Source organism: Heterodontus francisci, chromosome 8 (assembly GCF_036365525.1).
Source record: "Heterodontus francisci isolate sHetFra1 chromosome 8, sHetFra1.hap1, whole genome shotgun sequence".
In the NCBI taxonomy this organism is placed as follows: domain Eukaryota; kingdom Metazoa; phylum Chordata; class Chondrichthyes; order Heterodontiformes; family Heterodontidae; genus Heterodontus; species Heterodontus francisci.
This window is the reverse complement of record NC_090378.1, coordinates 89,752,593-89,776,575: the sequence shown is the minus strand read 5'-3', so window position 1 is coordinate 89,776,575 and position 23,983 is coordinate 89,752,593. Positions and strand designations below refer to the sequence as shown.

At 46.6% G+C, this 23,983-nt stretch overlaps 1 protein-coding gene across 2 annotated transcripts in view; it reads left to right on the top strand.

The window, feature by feature from the left end:
- The window catches only part of LOC137373011 (complement factor H-like), a 621,771-nt gene that overhangs the window by 26,910 nt on the left and 570,878 nt on the right, over nucleotides 1-23,983 (top strand). For both annotated transcript variants that reach the window (XM_068037709.1, XM_068037708.1), the window contains exon 3: nucleotides 4,958-5,063. In XM_068037709.1, coding sequence (XP_067893810.1) covers nucleotides 4,958-5,063 — 106 coding nt within the window. The remainder of the gene's footprint in view (nucleotides 1-4,957; nucleotides 5,064-23,983) is intronic.

Below are 23,983 nucleotides of genomic sequence, written 5' to 3'. Positions count from 1 at the left end.
CCGCACCAGAGATCTTCCAAAGGTCTATGTCTGACATCTTAGAAGGCCTCAAGGGAATTATTTGTCACATGGATGGGATTAAGATCCTTGGGCGATCAGTAGAGGATCATGACCAAACAGTTCGAGCCATTTTTGCAATAGCTTCAAGAAGCAGGGCTAACATTGAATGAGAAATACGAGTTCTACAAGACATCAACCCATTTCTTGGGACAAAGAGTAAGCAGTAAAGGTATAATGGCAGGCCCACAGAAGACACGAGCCATTACAGAATTCCCTACTGCTATTTCCATTCAACAGCTCCAAAGATTCCTTGGAATGATGAATCAGTTAGCCAAATTTCTACCTCATTTAGTGCAGGTAACATAACCACGAAGACAACTTCTCAAAAAAGGTCAAGCGTAGTGTTGGAGTTCACATCAAGAACAAGCATTCCGGAAGTTTACAAAAATGCTTGTTTCACTGGACATCTTGGCATATTATAACCCTACACTACCAACAACGATAGCTACATATGCCTCTTCCAAGGGGTTCGGGGCACTTCTTTTCCAGGAGCAATCTGATAGTTCTCGCAGACCAATATTCTACGCATCTAGAGCTTTGTCCGAGACAGAGGCAAGGTATGTGGTAATTGAAAAAAAAATGCTTGCCGTCACATGGGCATGTGAAACGCTTTCCGAATACATTGTTGGATTGAGAGACATCATCAAGACAGACCATAAACCTTTTGTATCTTTGTTAGATGAGAAGGAGATCGGAAAAATGGCTCCAAGAATCCCAAGATTTTGTTTAAGATTGATGAGGTATATGCAAAGACCATATACGTCCAGGGAAAGATGCAAACATCCGCTGATGCGCAATCCAGAATGATGGTAGACCATCCGACACAACATGATGTAAATTTTGAGGAAGCGATAGAGTCATATTCGCAATATACTGCACAACAATGGCCAGCGAGTATACAGAAACTGCAAGAACTTTATCACGCCTTAAAAAGCGATGAAGAATGTATTTGTATAGGCATTATTGCACACAAGGGTGGCCACAAGAACATCCTCATGGGAAGACAATGAAAACGTTCTATGAATATAGAAAATACTGCACAATTATCAATGATTTATCAGTTTATAATGACAGACTAGTAATTCCCAGTTCACTTAGATCGGATATCTTGGAACGTCAACATCAAGGCCACAAAGGAATAACGAAGTACAGAGCAAGAGCACAATCATCAGTGTGGTGGCCAGGAATATCCAAAGACATGTAAAATCTGATCCAGAACTGTCACATCTGTGCAATACAAAGACCAGAACAGCATGAACTTTGTTGACTACTCAATTTCCGACTAGACCATGGCAACGTCTAGGTATGGATTTATTCAAGTTCAACGGAAAGTCCTACATAATCATCATTGATTATTTCTCAAGGTGGATAGAAGTGAGAGGGTTGTATTCAACAACAACAGAAGCAGTTATAAGAGTTCTACAAGACATCGTTATGAAACATGGTATCCCTGACGAAGTAGTGTCAGACAATGGACCACAGTTTGCAAATATTTCACACAGTTTGTGACAAGAATGGGATTTCAACAGCTCACAAGTTCACCACATTATCCACAGTCTAATGGTGAAGCGACAAGAAATGTAAGAACCTTAATGTCCTTATTGAAGAAGAATGAAGACCTTCCAACTTCACATCTCATTTATCAATCTGCACCGTTGATGTGTGGACTATCACCTGCAGAGTTACAGATGGTCAGGAAGATAAGAACACAACTTCCTATGTTGCCTTAAAAACTGCTTGATTAGATGTCTGGGACTACGAGAGAGTAATAGACTGGGAAAACCTTTATAGAAGGCAACAAATTCGAAATTGCAACAAAAGATTTCGTGCCAGAGACTTACTGAAACTGAATGAAGGCTAAAGTGACCTAGAAAGGGAAGGTACTGTAATCCACAGAGAAGAAAACTACCAGAGATCATATATGGTATACATACAGAAGGGAACGTACATAGAAATAGGCCAAACATTATCCCTATTCCCCAGGAGCAACAGTCAATCACTTATTTGGAAGAACCAGATGATGATGCAGAAACCCAGAGCAAACAGAATACTGCAATCCTCAGCAAAAATCAATCAAGTCAGCGATCCAGATGTACAAGGCAGACGACTGATCATCCCAGACAGACTAGAACAAAAGCAGGGACAGTGAGAGCAATCCCTCCTGCTGTAGTGACAGTGATGTAATAGCCACATGGTAATAGGCTTTGGAAAAAGAGAGTAGCAGCACAAAGGATGCTAGCTAGAGAGGCTTGTGGCAAGTATAAATACAGATGTGTAAATAATAAGTTATTAGTTGACCTTACCCAGACTCTGAGACTTTATCAACAACACCCTAGCTATGCTACAACTATAATAACACACAACAAAGTGCCATTTGCAGAAGATAATTCCAAACTTCTACCACCCTTTGTATGTACAAATATTTCTGAATGTCACTCCTGAAAGGCCTAGCTCTAATTTTTAGGCTATGTTCCCTAGTTCATAGAATCATAGAATGGTTACAGCACAGAAGAAGGACATGCAGCCCAACATGTCCATGCTGACTGTCTGTGAGAGCAACTCACCTAGTCCCAGTCCCCTGCCTTTTCCCTGTAGCCCTGAAAATTTCTAGACTCCCCAACCGTGGAAATAGTTTCTCTCTACCTATGTTCCCTTTAAAATCTTGAAAACTTTGATCAAATCACCCCATAAATTTCTGAATTCTAGGGAATACAATACTAGCACTCCTCTTATGTTCCTATGCTCCTACGTGATGCTACAGCATGATTGGTGGAAGGCTGCTGACCTTCAGTTGAGAAGACTCCAGGTGGCCTTAGGGGGCAATATTGAGCAGCTGTGAGCCTAGAAGGCCGGGCTTCAGACTGCACTACATCAGCCTGGGATGCAGCAGTCTGGGCTGGCTGGCTGACAGGCAACAGCGAGGCTGAGCTGTATGGTTGGGAGTGCACATGCTGAAAGAGGACAGCAAGTTCATACACCTTGGAGCCACTGCCACTGTTCTGTGGCGGTGCCTCAGCAATCCTAGTATCTATTGGGCAACAGATTGATGGACTGCTATGATGCCTTTGAAAACTGGCATCCAGAGCCATCATGCCTGCTTCCACTGCAACAGTCAGACATTTTATGGCAGATGTTTCTGCTACAAAGCAGACTGAGACATCAGCCATCAGACACTTTATCATGGTTGGTTCCACAGGTGTACTGTTGGAGGTGACCCACCATTCTATGTTGAAAAGGATGGATTACAAGTGCTGCACAAAGCCTTGTGCCAAGTAGGTGCTGACCTCCTCTTGTGCTCCTTGACAATCAGCACAGGCTTTCTGGCAGGGTTTCCAGTGCACCAAGCATTTGGGTGTGTATGCTCAACAGTCTTCTTCTGTAACCCAGCCCACTGAAGTCCTCAGCTGAACCCAATGCAGCAGAACTAGTCTGTGACCTCAGCCTCTGATGAGCTGGCACCTGCAATATCAATTTCCCCCGCTCTGGCTGCATCACACTTGGGCCCAGTGTCTCACAACATGCAGATCCCTCCTTCTATTGATTGTGGCTGTGAGACTGAGTGATGATAAATCTTCACATTCACTTTCTTCTTCCTCTTCCTCTGCTAATTGGGAAACTCCAGTTCTTGGGTATTTAAAATTGAAAAAGAACAAGAGTTGGGTTATGCTGAGGGGTGAGAAGAAAGTATGAAGTGCTGCCTCCTGTTGTGTGCCACCTTCTTTTGCAAGAAAGGGGGAAGTGTGTCAGTGAGCGTCCTGCACTATATTTGGATGATGTGGCAGTCATGGTTGAATAGCTGCCAGTGCAAGATGTGGGTGTGAAGCTTGCAACAAAGCTAAATGTCTGGGGATGAGGTAAAGCATATGAATGCTAGAGTTGAATCCTGAGTAATAGAAATTGTTAGTAGGTGGGTAATGGGAATATAGTGAATTGAGCAGCAGATGAGGCTAGTTGGTAGGATATGCCACTTGAAGATGAACTCACTGATCTTGACAATTCAGGAGAGATCATTAAAATTCTTCCTGCACTGCATCCAGGTTCTTGGAGCTATACTCCTGCCATTGACCGCCAGTGCTATTTCTTCCCACTGCCCTCTGAACATGTATCTGGGAGGGCCCCTGCCCCTGTTTGGATACAGGACATCTCTCCTCTGTTCCATCTTGTCCACTAACACCTTCAGTGAGCATTGGAAAGCCTTGGTGCACACTCTCTACCACAGTCAGCCATTGTGCAATCTTTCACAGAACACTTTTGAAAAAAGTTCCCACCAGTTTTTGCAGCAAAATACATCTCTCTTTTCAGAGCTGGCTGCATGAAATTGTTGTGCTGCCTTCATTGAACTGAACAAGTGTAGGTTAGTCAGGCATTTTGATCCCTGCATTTGATATGGTGGTGGTGATGGGGAGTGTGTGGGGGGTGGGGGGGGGGGGGGGGGGTGGGGGGGGGTTATCCGATTTTACCCTCTTGGACTTTGTCTCATTTAGTTATTGAGTTATTCAATGATTAAAAAAAAGAAAGCTATAGATAACTAGTGCATATTATCTGTACAGTAGCTGCCAGTATTAAAGGAAATGGTTTAGTAGTTGTCCTAACAAATCTGTAATAGGTCTACAACTATATTCAAGCCTACGTGATGACTTTAAAAGAAGCAATTATTTAATAGATATTAATAAATCATGCAGATATACTATAAGTTACAGGCTTATAGTAAAATCTGAATGCTTGTTCATTATATAGTTAATACATTACAAAGTAGAAGTCACTGCAATGATGAAATATGAATTATTTTTGTAACCAATCATCCTTGATATTAGTCAATAAGCATCAGATGATTATTCTTTATTGGTAAAACCATTAATTAATTTTTAATACTATTTCAACCCAACGCTAATATCAGTAAAGTATTGTGAAAGTCCTGGAGATACTCCACATGGAACATTTCAGCTGGTAAAGGGTGACGATCTGGTATTTGGTGCGCGCATTGAATACACGTGTGATGAAGGGTAAGAGTTGCATTATAATAAGCTGTTTCTATTTCTTGTCAGGAGAAAGAATAGCTATACATAGCATGATACATTTCTTTCTTTAATTGCTTATTTTAGGTTCAATGAAGAAAGTATTATTTCTTCAATAAATCAGATTGCTCTTCTATACGACAGAATTTTCCTGCTGCTGTTATATACATTCATGCATTACACATAATTATATTATGAAACATCTTGCATATAATATGTGCTTCCAGTCTATCACCTGTGCCACAACTTTGTTTAATACTTTTTATATTAACATATATCATGGAAATGGCTTATTTATATGCAAAATAAATGAAATCTCCCTATGCCAATGTTTAGAATGAGTATCCATAGGTAAACATTTTTGCCATCACACTGTTGAAGAATCAAATTACCCTTGATGCTTTTTGAAAAGAAATGTTGCATTTTTTCTCAGTCACTATAATTTGTAATTCTAAAATAAGATTTTAAACATTTTTAAAAGAATGAATGATTACATATTTCACAATAGCTTATCCAGTGTACTATCTTTCGTTTCTTTTAATACCATCAGAAAACATTTTACTTGAAAGTATCACTCCTAAATTTCTGGGGTTGGACTTGATATTTTTGCCTAAAGTTGTGACTTTCAGCTGAAGGCACATCCTGCAATTGGACAGGCATATGTGCACAATCTTGGTACAATTTATTCCAGTCTAATTATTGGACAGTTTCTGCTCAGCTTCCAGCATTTTTGCTTGGATGTTCTTCAAAATTATTTGAAGAATAATGAGAGGGCAAATTTCAAAAACTACACTGAGATAAAAATGTAAATTGCATGCTTCTTAAAAAAAAAGAGTTTGTGAGAGAGAGTGAGTGCTATAGAAATTGCTTGAGTTCGATATGTGTATTAAGCTGAGAAAACCTCATGCAGTGATGCCAAACTCCAAGAACCCCTCCCCAGTTGTGCCAAAGCTCAGGACCATCTTCCAGTGCTATCAAAACTCAATGCAAACCACAGTGCTTTCAAAAGCCAAGGCAATTTTTTCAATGCTGGTAAAGTGTTGAACTTAGGGGGAGTGGGGGTGGGAGGTGTGATATTTTGCCAAAGCGTGAAAACAGCTGTTAAATGTATGCTGTGCTAATAAGAGACACCTGTTTGAAAGGCTGGACTTAGCATGCAATTCTCAGGCTAATTGATGATTATCATGATCTGAATGTGCCTGTAAGCATTGAAGCCGACAACTGCAGGTTTAGTTCTTAAGTGCTTTTCAGTTACAGTTACAGTTTTCCTGGAACTGTATATGTAGCCTGCATTCACCCATTCCACCAACAGTGTGGTGTGCGATGGCTGGGAGTAGATGGATGTCTTAAGGAGCAAGCGAGAGGGCGGCTAGATTCTCCCATGTGACATTGGAGCTCCTAGTGGCCTGCAGAGGCGTAGGAGTCCAGAGAGGCAGCTGATGCACCCATATGTGGGACAATATCATCCAGGAGGTCACAGCCAGGAGCCTTAGCCACAAGAAATTTAATGATGTGACACGAGTGGTCATGGTAAGATCCCACCTCACCAATACACTTCTCAATAGCTGCATCACCATTCCTGACATCACAACCTCAGCATACTTCATCCACCATCTAACTATACACTGGCATTCACATACTCCACATTCAAAGGTACTACTCACATCTCAGATACATCTCACAGCTCTTTAACCATGTGAGACATCAGACCCTACACAGACTCCTGACAATGCACTCATTCACAATCACGACTTTTTTCTCTTCCAGGTGAAATTAGCATGTAACAAGTGGCAGCAAGATCTGACTAGGGGGAGGGGAAATACAATTTCAGGATATTACTCCCCTTGAGGCTGGTTATGCTAGTTGTGATCAGGAGGGAAGTGGAAAATGCCCTGGCCAGGGGGCATCTCACCTAAAGGTAAAGCTTCCTTGCAGATGCTGGACTATTCCTGATTCCTAATCACCCAAAACTATCCTCACTCTCAAGCTCCTTACGGCCTCATCACACACATTCTTCTAAAGTAACCATATGCACTGCAAACTAATCCTTCCAAATTTATAATTGCAGGCTTCCAGGAGCAAGATGCACCTTGCCACATGGAGCAGGCTCAGGAAGAAGAGGAGGAAGAGGAGGAGAATGAGGTTGAACGCACTGTGACAATGGCTACTACTGTTGTAGGCACCAGCTCTCCTGAAACTGGCAACATGCACAACTTAGAGGCTATCTTAGAAAAGGGTTCCTCACAATGGGACACAGCAGGCACTAGCAGGCAGCAGACGTGCCGGGTAGAAGAGACACCACAGGTGCCATCTTTCTGGGGCAAGGTCACATACGAGCTCTGCTGCAGAGGAGTCAGATGAGGATCTTGCAGGGCCAAGCTTCAGAAGAAGGCTAATGGGTGCAACAAACCAAATGTAGAGCCTACCTGAAAGCTTACAGGTTGTAGCTAAGGGGATGGAGCAGTCTGTCTCCACCTTGGGCTGTGGCTGCAGCAAAGGCTGGAACCCATCTTCTCCAGGGTGGAAAGGCTGCTGGCTTCCAGGCAGCAACCTATAGTGCCGGGAATCACGCAGCATATGATGACTGAGGTTGCACATTCCAATGCAGTCATTGTAGCTTGCATGAAATGGCAAACTGCCGCAATGGAAGCTCAGGCAACTGCCATGGTGGCTCTGGGCTCCTCAGTTGAAATGAGCTCCCGGATGATGGGGAATCCCACAATCCTGTTGAATGTTAACGGTGTCTACCTCTGGTCTTCTCTGGTGATAGGGAATGATATATAGTCATTCCTCAGAGTGTAAGGAACCACAGACACCTCCCTTAAGCAGTAGTGCACAGAGGCTTGTGATATGTGACTTATATCATCTGTGGCAGCCTGGAAAATTCCCATTTCATAAAGGTTAACTGCTACTGTAACCTTATTATCACAGGCAATGCAGTTCTGGTTGTGCTGCAAAATCTGAGCCTTTGTACCATGAGGCCACAGATCTCTGTAACAACCTCCTTGACAAAGCACATGTAGTGTTGTGCTGTGTTCTTAAATTTCCTTTATGATAATCCCAGGCTTTATATTCGGATTCAGCACCTCTACCAACTAGAAAGACAAGGGCAGCAAATGCATGGGAACACCACCACCTGCAACTTCCCCTCCAAGTTATGCGCCATCCTGACTTGGAACTGTATCGCCGTTCCTTCACTGTCGCTGTGTCAAAATCCTGGAATTCCCTTCCTAACAGCACTGTGGGTATACCTACTTCACATGGACTTCAGCGGTTCAAGAAGGCAGCTCACCACCACTTTTTCAAGGGCAATTAGGGATGGGCAATAAATGCTGACCTAGCCAGTGACGCCCACAACCCATGAATGATTTAAAAAAAAAGGTCAACAATCTTCAGTACCCTAGGCTTCACTGCTGGCTATCATCAGTCTGAGTTAGATGAATCCAGTCAATACAATCTACCTTCAGTACCTGCGTTGAATTAAGAAGGTACAAGTGTTTAATGTTCAGAGTAAACGCAGCCTCCAAAATTTTCCAATCGGCAGTAGCAGAACTACTTACAGGCCTGAATGGAGTCAAGAATGTCTCGGATGACATTACTGTATACAGGAGAACACAAGCAAAACATGACAAGCACTTAGAAGCAGTTTTGGATTGACTCCAAGTGCACAATTTGCAATTAAATAAGACCGCAATTGTTGACAACGCGATCGGTAGGTGGCGCTGTTTTGGCACATGCGCAGATACAGCATGTGCCAGGAAAACATCACAGCTTGCGACTGGAGCAGCTGCCAGGACTAAAGATGGCGCTGCTCAAAAAATCACAGAGATGAAACCTAACAAACACGTGGCAGAATACAATGGCCGGAGTGAGAGAGTGGAGCGGGCCGGGGAGAGCAGCGCGGGGAGACCAGCGGTAGCGGTGCCGGGGGGGGGGGGGCGGAGAAAGAGGAGGGAGAGGGAGGAGGAGGAGGGAGAGGGGGGAGAGGGAGGGGGGGAGAGGGAGAGGGAGAGGGAGGGGGGGAGGGAGGGGCAGAGGGGGAGAGGGGGGAGAGGGGGAGGGGGGAGGGAGGGGGAGAGGGGGAGGAGAGGGGGGAGGGGGAGAGGGGGAGGGGGGAGAGGGGGAGGGGGTGGCGAGGGGGAGGGAGGGGGAGAAAGAGGGAGAGGGAGGGGGGGAGAAAGAGGGAGAGGGGGGAGAAAGAGGGAGAGGGGGGGGAGAAAAATGGAGGGGGGGAGAAGGGGAGGGAGGAAGGGGAGAGAGTGGGGGGGGGGAGCAGCGGAACGGAAGAGGAGTGCCTTTTTCTGTGCATGCGCCATAAACACAACAGCAAAAGACTTACTGGCCAGTCCCTGGACCCGGTGACACCAAGGTCTTCGCACGCTCGCTCCCCGCGACTCTCTACGGCCTCTCGCTTCCGGCCCTCTCCATTCAGCCGTTCCCTCCAGCTGCGGATGCCTAATCCAGTTGCTTTCTCCTCTACCCAGTTGCTTTCTCTACTTCTCCACAGTACTTCAGGCATTGCAACTGTCTGGTCCCTGCATTTTGCATGCTCCCTCTCCCCACCCCTCCCAGCTCTCCCCACCCCTCCCCCTCTTCACCCACCCCTCCCTCACCCCCCCCTACACCATAGTTGAATATCTGAAGTGCAGTTGCAAAGGTCGGGGAAATAGCATGCAAAACAAAACCTCAACAATTCTGGGTTTAATTATTGAAAAGTTTTATTAAGTTCATTAAGTATCCGAGGAACTGCTGTGCATGGATACATGAGTGTTGTGTCCAGCATTCCCGTTAGACAGACAGGTCGAGTCACTGCTATGCACAGCTAAAGAGATTGTTCCTGGAGAGCCTTGTGGTGAATGAATGCTTGGCTCTCTATTCCACTACTGTATTGTCCATGTGAAGAAGGCAAAGTCACAAGAGTCTGAGCTCAGTCTATTCTTGGTCAATGTTCCCCAAGCGCATCCCAATGTGCATTCCCAATTCATCCATAAATGCAATGTTCCTTTCCACATCGTGATGAGCTCCGCAGCATGATCCAGTTGCCTTCGTTGCTTGAATGCTGACCGTAAGTCTCGAGGATTGTTTTCTCGATGGCATGTTTTACATGAAAAGAAGAAAAGCAAATCAGAGTCAGAGCTTGCCTCCCTCCATCCACTGAAATTACTGTTGCGCACACCTTTTTAAGTTCTGCAGTGAAGGCACCAATTGATAACGTCGCCAATGAAGCACTTATTACCATCCTTGCGTCATCTCCTGCACTGCCTCCTTTGCTTGAATGCCGTCCTTAAGTGTCAAGGATTGTTTTCTCAAGGGCACATTTTACATGAAAGGAAATAATGAAAGAACATCAGTGTCAGAGCTTCCCTCCCTCCAATGAAATTACTGTTGCGCATGCTTTACGCTCTGCAGTATAGGCCAATGAATCACTTCGTACCCACCTCAGCTGTAGGAGTCAGGATGATGTAACTGCCCCTATCTCGTGATGGTTCAATGCTGCTCTCAGGGAAAACATGAATGATGTGAGGGTGCTGGAAAAAGAAGCACATTTCTTTTGGACTATGAACATAAAGCAGGCCATTTAGCCCAGATGTTCCCTGCTGGTGGTTATGCTACTCGTGCGTCTTCCCATCCATTCCCATTTAATCCTGCCTACTACTATCAGCATCATCTTCCATTTCTTTCACTCTTATCTACCTTTGCCTTAAAGCAACACTGAGGATGGAGAATGGTATGGCTGCACTCCCACCTCACCAGTTGTGTACGCAGCAAGAGCATTCACATTTGTGCTACCACTGGACACGGCATGCTTGTTTCTTTTAGTGCTCAGTCTCTTCTTGCTGAATGTTCCCCAAGTGCTTGACCCCTTTGGACGCCTTCTCTGCTTGACAGGCAGCAGCTGGCAATTGCGGAGTCTCACAAGGCTCTGCATGGTCGTTTCAAGGGCGGATGGGGAAACATGTGGCTGTGTGGCCACGTGCACTGCTCAGATGGGTGCAGGAACAGGTGGCTGTGTGTCCATGTGCACTGCTTGGATGGGTGCAGGAACAGGTGACTGTGTAACTGAACAGCAAGGAGAGGGTACCGCAGGTGGGGGAAGTGGAGCTTTGAACAGGCAGGCGTATGTATGGTCCATCAGATCATTAGGCCAGGGGGTGAAACGCTCAGGATCCATGGATTGTGGCACGTGACTGATGTCCAGCGCATGGCCACCTCCATCCGAAGGTGCTTCCGGGCAATTTTTGGGCAAATTAATTGGCTCCATCTCATCAGCCAGTCCTTGTGTTTATGGCGCATGCACAGAAAAAGGCACTCCCCTTCCGCTCCGCTGCTCCCCCCTCCCCCCCGACCTCCCTGCCCCCCTCCCCCCCGACCTCCCTGCCCCCCTCCCCCCGTCCCTCCCTCCCTTCCCTCCCTTCCCTCCTTCCCCCCCTCCCTTCCACCCCTCCCTTCCCTCCTTCCCCCTCCCTTCCCTCCTTTCCCCCCTCCATTCCCTCCTTTCCCCCCCTCCCTTCCCTCCTTTCCCCCCTCCCTTCCCTCCTTTCCCCCCTCCTTCCCTCCCTTGAAATGTTTTCAGACCAACTTAACAACAGGGACTGGAGCACATGCGGTGCCCCAGACAATGTAAATATTTTCAGAGCAACTTACCTTGGAACAATCTCCTCTGTCTAATAAAAATGAAGCAAATGTCCAAAATGACTAAATAATTGAGATAAAATGCCCGACGAAACCTCTCCTCCTTCCATTTTCAAAAACTCGCGCCAAAGCTTTCGGAAGATTGACGCACATGCGCACATGGTCTCAGGCCCTCTGCGCATGCGCTGCGGTCCGGATTGGCAGGACCAGTTTGCGCATGCACAGAGGCCAACCTGGCGTGTTCCCCGAGGATGACGTTACACGATGACATCATCTGCGCATGCGCAAATTGGTCCTGGCAATCCGGACCGCAGCGCATGCGCAGAGGGCCTGAGACCTTGTGCGCATGTGCGCACCGCGGCGCATCCTGATGACGTAGCGTTGTCATCAATCACTTTGATTAAATAAAGACAAGTGCATTTTTTCAATTCCAGAAGTTCTACAAGCACATATTTAACAAGAAAGGTCAATCTCCAGATTCTAAGAATGTGAAGACAGTCTTGAACATAGATCCTCTCACGAATACAAAACAAGTCAATCTCTCCTAGCATCGTATGTCGCAAGATTTATCCCAGAGTATGCTTCCATCACAGCCCATTTCGACAGCTCACTTGACAAGATGTCAATTGGAAATGGATTGAGGCGGAAGTGCAGACATTTCATAACTTAAAGAAAGCTTTGACATGCACACAATGCCTTATTTTGATCCCATCCTCGTCGCCAGAAATTGTAGTGTTGTGCTGTGTTCTTCAGTCTCCTCTAAATGATAATTACAGGCTTTATATTTAGATTCAACACAAACATTATATTTATTGTCCGACTTATTTACATTGCATGATTTCAGGTGCAGGTCTTTTCTCCCTGCTGGTGCATATCAGCTCTCTTTAAAGCCATGTGCTGATGTCTCTCAAAGTGATGTCTCCCCCTCATATATGCCTGATGATGTCATCAGTTGCATCAGTGGCCTAATCTCTGAAAGGTACGTTTTGTTAAAAGTGAAGTAACTACTGCACTACATTGCAGTGCATCTCTTCATGAACTGCTCTTGGGTTATGTGAATGTAGGAGTACAGCCCTTTGAATACCTTGGATGGATAAGTCTACCTGCTGAGATCCCTGCATGCCCTTCAGTTCCTTACTCCTGCAGCAGCAAATGCTGCTCTGTCTAGCCTCCAACTCACCATTCAGAGCAAGGATGGCCCCAGCAAGATGTCCATGACCAACCACTCCCTTTTGCCTGGTCACTCCTGTAAGGTGCTTGCTAAGATACAGTGGCCTAGCACTCATTCTGTTTAAGTGAAGTACTGAGACAATATCTGGGAAAATATTGATAGTGTGTTGGTGAAGTCTTGACAAAGTTTCCCAGAAAGTCTTCTGATGTGCCTCAAAAATCCTCTTCAAACACAATATAGTCAATAGACTGCAATCAGCATGTGAACATTGAAAGATGAGCATGGCTTTAAGTAGTGCTTGAAATATTCAGCATGGGCTTGTTTACTCCTGTTCAGCTGGTCACTGTTAGGAAAGGTTGCTAAATGAAGCATTAGCCACAAAAATGGCATGCAGACTCTTGAATGAGCACTATCAGGCTGTCAATCGGCCTCTTAATGATCCTATAAGCAGCCATTCCAAGCATGCTTCAAATCCTTTACCAAGTTCGTGTCTTACACTAAATGCGGCTAAACCGGCATTGCAGCTTAAGATCCCATCTTGGCCACCTCTTTAGCGCCTAAAATATTGAGACAAAATTGCCCTCAGGGAGTCCAAATATCCATGTGGCATGGGAGCAGCATCTTCTTCTTTTGGGCCTCCTTATCTCGAGAGACAATGGATACGCGCCTGGAGGTGGTCAGTGGTTTGTGAAGCAGCGCCTGGAGTGGCTATAAAGGCCAATTCTGGAGTGACAGGCTCTTCCACAGGTGCTGCAGAGAAATTTGTTTGTTGGGGCTGTTGCACAGTTGGCTCTCCCCTTGCGCCTCTGTCTTTTTTCCTGCCAACTACTAAGTCTCTTCGACTCGCCACAATTTAGCCCTGTCTTTATGGCTGCCCGCCAGCTCTGGCGAATGCTGGCAACTGACTCCCACGACTTGTGATCAATGTCACACGATTTCATGTCACGTTTGCAGACGTCTTTATAACGGAGACATGGACGGCCGGTGGGTCTGATACCAGTGGCGAGCTCGCTGTACAATGTGTCTTTGGGGATCCTGCCATCTTCCATGCGGCTCACATGGCCAAGCCATCTCAAGCGCCGCTGACTCAGTAGTGTGTATAAGCTGGGGGTGTTGGCCGCTTCAAGGACTTCTGTGTTGGAGATATAGTCCTGCCACCTGATGCCAAGTATTCTCCGAAGGCAGCGAAGATGGAATGAATTGAGACGTCGCTCTTGGCTGGCATACGTTGTCCAGGCCTCGCTGCCGTAGAGCAAGGTACTGAGGACACAGGCCTGATACACTCGGACTTTTGTGTTCCGTGTCAGTGCGCCATTTTCCCACACTCTCTTGGCCAGTCTGGACATAGCAGTGGAAGCCTTACCCATGCGCTTGTTGATTTCTGCATCTAGAGACAGGTTACTGGTGATAGTTGAGCCTAGGTAGGTGAACTCTTGAACCACTTCCAGAGCGTGGTCGCCAATATTGATGGATGGAGCATTTCTGACATCCTGCCCCATGATGTTCGTTTTCTTGAGGCTGATGGTTAGGCCAAATTCATTGCAGGCAGACGCAAACCTGTCGATGAGACTCTGCAGGCATTATTCAGTGTGAGATGTTAAAGCAGCATCGTCAGCAAAGAGGAGTTCTCTGATGAGGACTTTCCGTACTTTGGACTTCGCTCTTAGACGGGCAAGGTTGAACAACCTGCCCCCTGATCTTGTGTGGAGGAAAATTCCTTCTTCAGAGGATTTGAACGCATGTGAAAGCAGCAGGGAGAAGAAAATCCCAAAAAGTGTGGGTGCGAGAACACAGCCCTGTTTCACACCACTCAGGATAGGAAAGGGCTCTGATGAGGAGCCACCATGTTGAATTGTGCCTTTCATATTGTCATGGAATGAGGTGATGATACTTAGTAGCTTTGGTGGACATCCGATCTTTTCTAGTAGTCTGAAGAGACCACGTCTGCTGACGAGGTCAAAGGCTTTGGTGAGATCAATGAAAGCAATGTAGAGGGGCATCTGTTGTTCACGGCATTTCTCCTGTATCTGACGAAGGGAGAACAGCATGTCAATAGTCGATCTCTCTGCACGAAAGCCACACTGTGCCTCAGGGTAGACGCGCTCGGCCAGCTTCTGGAGCCTGTTCAGAGCGACTCGAGCAAAGACTTTCCCCACTATGCTGAGCAGGGAGATTCCACGGTAGTTGTTGCAGTCACCGCGGTCACCTTTGTTTTTATAGAGGGTGATGATGTTGGCATCGCGCATGTCCTGGGGTACTGCTCCCTCGTCCCAGCACAGGCATAGCAGTTCATGTAGTGCTGAGAGTATAGCAGGCTTGGCACTCTTGATTATTTCAGGGGTAATGCTGTCCTTCCCAGGGGCTTTTCAGCTGGCTAGGGAATCAATGGCATCACTGAGTTCCGATTTGGTTGGCTGTATGTCCAGCTCATCCATGACTGGTAGAGGCTGGGCTGCATTGAGGGCAGTCTCAGTGACAGCATTCTCCCTGGAGTACAGTTCTAGGTAGTGCTCAACCCAGCGGTCCATCTGTTTGCGTTGGTCAGTGATTATGTCCCCCGATTTAGATTTGAGGGGGGTGATCTTCTTGATGGTTGGCCCAAGAGCTCTCTTCATGCCATCATACATTCCTCTGATGTTTCCGGTGTCTGAGGCCAGCTGAATATGACTGCATAGGTGTTGCCAGTAGTCGTTTGCGCAACGCCTAGCTGTTCTTTGTGCAGTACTTCTGGCTGCTTTAAGTGCTGCGGATGTTAAATCGCTGGGGGCTTTCTTGTAGTTCAAAAGTGCAATGCGCTTAGCGGCTATGACAGGTTCCAGCTCTTCATTATGAGATTGAAACCAGTCTGCATTTCTCTTCGCACTTTTGCCGTAGGTGGTCAAAGCTGACTCATAGATGGCGTCTCTGATGTGGGCCCACTTGGTCTCAGCATCCCCTGTGGGAGTGTTTTGAAGGGCTGTTACAAGTGAATTTAGAAATTTTTGTAACAGCTGTGGGTGAGAAATTCTGCTCGTGTTGATGCGCGGGTGGCCCTTCTGCTTGGAATGATGCAACTTCTTTGGTCTGAGTCTAACCTTGCTGCACACCAGGGAGTGGTCGGTGTCGCAGTCCGCACTGTGGAAGCTGCGTGTGATTTGAACACTGTTTAAGGCGGCTCGCCTTGTGACAATGAGGTCTAGCTGGTGCCAACGACGTGATCTTGGGTGCCTCCATGAAACCTGGTGACAGGGTTTAGTGTGAAAGAACGAGTTGGTGATGCAGAGGTTATGATAGGTACACAACTCAAGCAGTCTCTGCCCGTTCTCATTCATCCTTCCAACGCCATAGCGCCCAAGGCAGGAGGGCCATGAGTCATGGTCGGCCCCAACCCTGGCATTAAAGTCCCCCAGCAGGAATAGGTGTTCGGTGTTGGGGATGCTGCTAATGATGTTATGGAGTTGTTCATAGAACTGGTCTTTAGCTTCAGGTGCGGAGCAGAGTGTTGGAGCATAGATGCTGAGTAGGTGTACTGGACCAGAGGTGGTGAGCAGTCGGATGGACAGTATGCGTTCCGAGCCATTTGAGGGAGGCTCTATCATGCTGAGCAAGGAGTTTCTGATGGCGAAGCCCACTCCATGCTGTCTTGGTTCTTCAGGATCCCTGCCCTGCCAGAAGAAGGTGTAGTCTTGCTCTGCTAGAGAGCCACTCGCGGGGAGGCGAGTCTCCTGAAGTGCTACAATGTCCACATTGAATCTACTGAGCTCGTTGTTAATGATGGCGGTCTTCCGAGAATCGTTGATTTATGTAAGGTCTTCCGACAGGCCAGGACACATAGTTCTGACGTTCCAGCTTGCAAAGCGAAGGGCTGGTACCTTCTTTCCTTTTTTCATGTTGTTTGGTGCGGTGTATCAGTCCACCTTTCGGGCAATGACCCTGAGCTCCAAGCACCCATTGAAGCAGGCAGACTGTGGCGGGACAGAACCTTATTGACCGGGGGCTGCCCGGTTTGAGGCGGGCGGTAGCTGTCCAGTGAGGTGCAATGACCTCTCCCACCGACAAAGGCAACCCGTGGCGCCCAGTTTCTACGCCAATTTATCTGGACTTATAACCCGTAACTGCTGCCTTCCGTGTTGTTTTAGTCGCTGTGAGGCAACTATGGAGTGACCTCTCCATGGCGCATCAGTGCTGGCAAAAGCCCACTGAAAGGATGGAATCTTCTCAGAAGGAGGTTCAGTCCCAACGTCAGGGTGTTTGTCGGGTGGTCAGCACACTTGGGTGGGAGGCAAGACTTCCTCCATGATATTGCCAGGAGATGGCAATCAACAGCCAGCAGGCAGGGGAGGCAGCTAATTAAGATGGCAGGCTGGCCAATCAGAGGGCTGGCAGCTCTGAAGCCTCAGTAGTGTAACTGGGAAAGGCTACTGAGGCAGGTTGAAGATCACAGGCTTACAGCAGTAATTTAAAAAAAAATCATGGGGCCCAGTGTCGGGGGCCAAACCCCTCCAGGGAAATCATTGGGGCCGCAGGGGCTGCCCTGGAAACCAGCTGGGAGGCCTCCTCCATGCAGTTTGCAACCTCCTCATGCGACAGGGATCCACTCCACCACTGGCAAAATGCTGGTGGCCTGGGAAAATAGCCCTCTATTGAGCCATTAATTATTCAAATTGGCTGCCTGCGTCAGTGTGGCAGGTAACCATTCCAGCATTCAGCCCACCACTGGGAAACATCCCCAGCGGCATGACTGTGTCAGGGTGCCATCCTGACGTGCCATCCTGGAATGTTATTGGTCCACCCGCCTCCCAGCCTGTCACCCCGGGGCTGGTAAAATCTCAGCCAGAATTTCTGCCACTGACCCCACTACAGTTTGTGGGAACACTGGGACTTCCCTTAAATTGGGGGGGGGGGGGTGCATAATTGGGCTCAGTAGTGCCCTTTCTTGGGCACTACAAGATCCCCTTAAGGTTCCAAAACATCATCTGTGGTACATGCGCACACTTCTGATGTGAAGTATGCCAGATGCCATATTGGTAAAGGGATTAATACACCTAACATCGTCCAGAAGCATGCAGAGAAGGAGGAACATGATGTCAATCAAACGGCAATGCTGATTTGACGCCAGTGTGGCCATTTTGGAGCTCCATGCTTCAGCCTACGCCCTCTCTTAGCCTCACATGGCTGAACACTATGTTAAACAGCATGAAGGACCCCCACTAATGCTATTTAAAGGGTAATCAACTACTTACTTGTTAGTTGCTGGTTGATTTCTTCTGGCTATTGCTGCAATTCTACACATTTTGGGTACTTTCTGTTGTATAAAATTTCAAAAGTCTACAGGTAGTTATGTGGCAGGTGCTGAAGTTCCTTTTTGCTGACTTCAAGCCTGCTGCACAGCCCAGTTGCTCCCAGACATGGGTAAAATACTAAGCCTTCCTCTTGGAATTGAGCATGTTTGGGAGAATGAGCTGAGGTCACACGGAGGAGTACAAGCCGCTGGAAGAGGGAGGAGAAGGGCTCTCAGCAGGAGGCCACATCCATCCAGGTTTTTCAAGAAGCAATTCACCTATCTGAACTTCAATGATGACCAATGTTGAGAGGTCTGTGCTTCACTCAGGAGGTCATCACAGAAATCTACCACAGCTGCACCCACAACTCTAACCTCGGAGCAGGGCAAGGACCACATTGCCAGTGGCTGTGAAAGTGATCATGGCTATGTACATTTATATGTCTGGCTCCTTCCAGACTGCTGCTTGAGATATTAGCAACATGTCACTATTTATAATGGAATGCTGCATAAGGCAGATCACTGAGGCTCATTAGGCAAAGAGAGATAACTTCATTTGTTTCTCTTGTCAGAGAGAAGCAGGTGGAGCAAGCACGAGGCTTCCCCGGAGTGTCTGTGCCATTGACTGCATGCACAATGCTTTGTATGCACCTCATGTCAACTCTGCCATATACCTGAACTGAAAGAGATTCCACTCCCTTGATGGTGTGTGACCATAAGCAGCGCATCATGCAGGTCAATGCCCAGTATCTGGCAGCCACGGTGCATTCATTCTTCAGCAGTCTGCTGTGCCAGCTGTATTTCAACCACCATGGCAAACCAAAGGGTGGCTACTGGGTAATAAGGGCTATCAGCTGATCACATTGCTCATAACTCTGGTTCACAACCTACATACACGGGCGCAGCATGCATGCAATGAAAGCCATGTTGCCATAAGCCTACTGAAGCCATGATTCTGGTGTGAGGACCACTATGGAGGAGCAGTACTTGGCTGAGCAGGTCCCGGGATGTGAGGTTTGCAATAGTGCTGACTAAGTGTGTGAGGTTGAAATGAAGTGTATAAATATTAGGTATGAGCCCTGATTGATAGAGATTATTGGTAGGTGAGTAATGGGGTGTAGTGAATTGAACAGTGGCTGAGGCTAGTGGTGCAGTTGGTAGGATATGGCTTTTGAAACTGCATTCAATGACCTTGACCACTCGTGTAAGGTCATTAAACTTTTTATGACACTGTATCCAGGTTCCTGGCACTGACTGCCGCAGTTATGTGTTCCTATTAATTTCTCATCATGGGCCAGAGTTTCAAACCCCGCTGAGCGCAGGAACAGCAATGAGTGTGATTTGACTATCGGGTTCTCGGAGGTCAGTACTGGGCACTGCCGCCTCCAGAACAATTTTCAAAGTGTTGCCAGCAGGGAGGGAATGGGCCAGGTTCTCACCTCCAATTAAGTGCCCATTGAGCTCATTAAAGAACTCATTAATAGGCTTTACAGGAATAGGGAGCAATTTGTTAAGGCTGGGAATGGGGAAAATGCCATGGCAGAGTAGTGAGGATGTGAGCATTGTGGAGGGAGATGAGGCTTATGGGAAGGGCTGATTAAATTAAAGCAAAGGCAGCAAATAAAGCTTAGCTACCTCAGATGTGTCTCAGTGTGGATATTATTGAAGCTGGAAGGTTAAATGTTACATTGGAGAGTGCCATGAAACCGAATAAAGAAGTGAGCCTGCTGCAATCAGAATGATAGCTAGGGTTGGCAAAGGAAGGCCTTGCGAGCATTCAAGACTCAGCTGACAGAGGCCAGATGGGAGCAGGCTACTCTGACATTGGACAGAACAGCCAAGAGGAGCTGCAGCAGCTGCAATATCCCGGGCAGCAGGAGGCCAGAGGAGCACAGCGAGGGGGCTGCAAGGGGAGGAAGGCACTACCCAAGACATCGGATGCATAGACCAAGAGTCAGCTACCTGCAAATGACAGAGCACCAATGTCATAGGAGGCTGCACCTATACAGGCAGATGGTCTTGGTCCTGTGTGCTCTGATCCACAATGACCTGAGGCATCACAGCCCCCATGGCAGTCCCCTACCTACAACCATCAAGGTCTCAGATGTCCTGAACTTTTTTGCAACTGGGTCATTCCAAGGATCAGCTATGGAATTAGGTGGCATCTCGCAGTTGACATCTCATTAGATCATCAGGCAGGTGACAGATGCCCTTTTCTGGAGGGGAGGGACTACAACCACTTTGACACAGATGGGCCTGTGCTGGCACAGAGGACATTGGGGTTTGACGTCATTGATGGATTCCTTCAGATGCATTGCATCATCGACTGTACCCATGTGGCCATCAAGGCACCCAGCGACTGGCCAGTGAGATCCTTCAACAGGAAAAGCTTCCACTCCCTCAACGTCCAAATGGTCCGCAATCACAGCAAGATCTTCTTCTATGTTTACGCTCGCTTTCCATGCAGCTGTCATGACTCCTTCATCATCTGCTAGTCCAGGCTGCCTCAGTCCTTCACTCCATCCCCCAAAGGGGGATGGCTGGCTCCAAGGGGACAAGCGAAATCCCGTGAAGAGATGGCTACTGACCCATCTATGGGAGCCCCAAATAGGGGCACAGAAGCGAAACTGTTGTGTTTTCTTTCCCTTGTGCTTACTAAGGCTTCAGACATCAAGGTGCTAACCATGCATCAGGGGTCAGTTAACATGTAAATAGTGGATTCCTTTATTCAGGGTAGTAGCATGGCCTTACATTGCAAGAGAACATCTGTACATGTCTGGTCTGTTTGGTGATCAGCAGCAGACTGAGGATGAGACTCAGCCTGGTGGTATGTTACATTATTTCCTCTCTAGTGAGGTGTACTGAAAATGTAGACAAATCCACTTAAAGGGATACTATAAAATCTGTGTTTTTTGAACTAAGAAGCTCCCTGTTATAATTAAACATAACTATTTACAATGCAAGAAAAATGTGTATCTACACATTACAGAACAATGAGCTAGAAAAGTCTCTAAATCTTTGTGGTGGTCGGCTCACACGTCCCAACTTGCTACCTATTATGTTGGTTTACAGTTGTTGGATCTTCTCACAGTGATCTGTGGGAGTAGTATGCTTGGATGTTGCATGGAATGTGGTTTTGAACCTTGTGCTAGATGCAATGGGGTTATCTGGATGTTGAGAATAAGGTACTTCTTTGATTTGCCCCCTGTTTCTTCTCACAGTTGTTCCATGGGTGTACTGAGCTCATATGACCTTGGCTCTGGACAGATCTGTGTTACTTCATCTGGCTGCCACATACCTTCCGTGGGATGCTGAACTCTTACTTGCTATCCTTAGATCTGGCAACTCTTTACCTGCTTTCCTGTCACGCATATCTTTCAACCTCCCCTGTTTTTCTGAAAATGTCTTCCACACATCTGGAAGGGCTGAATGATGGATGTGAGGTAGATTTGTACGTATTAGCCTGCCAAATAATAGTTCCAATAGGGAGATTATAGTTTTGCTCAGAGGAGCAGCTCTGAGGTGAAGCATAGCAATGTATAGATCCTGCTTGGTTTTCCTACATTTCTGAATTAGTGATATCACCGTACGAACCATTCTCTCAGCCATGCCTTGGATCTTCCGTGGTGCAGAGATGACATAGTGTGGTCAATGCCCCACTTTTCGCACGTGTCCCTGAATGGCCTCCCCGTAAACTGCGGTCTGTTGTCTGATATGACCTCCCTGGTTGCTCCAAATAGACTGAAAATGGCATTTAGTATTTCGGTGACCGTTGTACTCGATGTATTGTGCAATTGATGGATGATTAGAAACTTTGAGAAGTAGTCAGTGCCAACTAAGGAATCATCCCTATGGACTTGGAATAAATCAGACACAATCTTGGCCTATGGATGAGTAGGCACCTCGTGAGGAATGAACGGTTCCTTTTGCTGACTTAGCGTGTTTTCTTGGCATGTCTCGCACTTCTTCACCGTGACCTCAATGTCATCATGGATGCCTGGCAAACAGACTGTTTCTCTGGCTAGTCCTCTGGTCCGATCAATGCCCTTATGAGATTGGTGTAGTTGCTGTAATTTGTCACATCTCAATGCTTCTGGTATGATGGCCTGTTTACCTTTAAAAATAACTCCCCTGGATATACCAAATTCATTTCGATCAGCCCAAAACTGTCTTACATGCTCATGGACATCCTGAATTAAGTCCAGCCAGCCTTCTATAATCGTGTTCCAAAGAAACTGTAGTGTTGGATCCTTTGCTGTCTCAACCTGCAATTGTTGACATTTCTGCTGCGCAAAGTTCATCAGATCCACATGGAGTACATCCTGTAGCTCCACATCTATTAAATCAACTTGTAAATTGACGTTTACTTCTGCAGTTTTCGCTGGATTAAGTAACCTGCTTAGCATGCCAGACATAACCATCAGATTGCCAGGTTCATACTGCACGTCGCAGTCGTAACCTTGTATTTTTACCAATAGGCTTTGCAATCTCAGTGGTGCACTAGTCAATGGCTTCTTCCAAATCATCTGAGCGATTGTGGTCTGTTTCTACCACAAATCTCTTCCTGAATAGGTATGTGTGAAAATACATAATTCCAAAAACCAAGGCTAAACTTTCACTCTTGATGTTCAAGTAGTTTGACTGCACTGCAAAGATTTTGATGCGATTGCAATGGGCTTGCTTGTCTGCAAGATACATGCCCTTACTCCTTTCTGGGATGCGTCTACTTCGAGAGTGGTCACCTCTCTGGGGTCATAAAACTGTAATAATGATGCTTTTGATATCAACTTCTTCAGTTCCTGGAAAAGATGTTGGTGGTCTTCGTGCCAAAGAAAAGGCACCTCCTTCTTCAATAATTCCCATAGAGACAATGCTTGCTGTGCAAAATTTGGGATATAGAGAGATAAAAAGTTGAAGAGACCTAAACAATGTTAGAAACCCTCCTTACCTTGGGGTGTTGACATTGCATGAACATCCTCCAGCTTGCCAGGGTCAGGGCAAATACCTGCACATGAGTATATTGACCCAAAAACAGTCATTTGTGGCTGTTAAATAGCAGCCCTGCTTTGCGTGCATATTGCATCAGGAGATATAGATTTCTGCCATGTTGCTGTTTTGCCTTTCCCACGATGGCAATGTTGTCCGCCATGCTTATGCAACCTGGTACTGTACAAGTAATACAATCCATACGCGCTTGAAAGAGATCTTGGCTAATTGATAGCCCAAAAGGAAGACGTTAAAAACACTTATGGCCAAATGGGGTACGGAACGTAATCAGCTCTTGAGACCTCTCAACCAAATGTACTGACCAATAACCATTCTTTGCATCTAGTTTTGAGAAAAACTTGGCTCCCGCGAATTTCAGGTTAAGCTCTTCCAGTGTGGGAAGCTTGTGCTTGAGCACTTTGTTCAACCTTCTCAGATACAGGCAGACTCTGAGTGATCCATTTTTCTTGACTACACTCGTGATTGAGCTGCACCAAACCATGGTTTCTTGCACCTTTCTGATGATCCCATCGGTTTCCATCTTGTCCAGTTCAACTTTCAACTTGGACTGAATATGGATGCTGCATTTGCATGGTGGGTCAATTGATGGTTCGGCATCCTCTTTAGATGTAAAGTTGCGGCTCCCTTAAAGCCGCCAATTCTATCAAAGTAATGTGAGTACTGTGTTGTTAGATTGCTGACTGAAGGGATGGGCATATCTTCTGATACTGGTTTGCCTCTCAGCAGCTGGTTGATGCCATGTATCGTCACTAAGATTAGATCTCGACGCCCCGGTAGATCCGCAATCACTGTAGCTTTTGTCTCTACGATGTAGAACGTTTGCGACATCCAGAATGA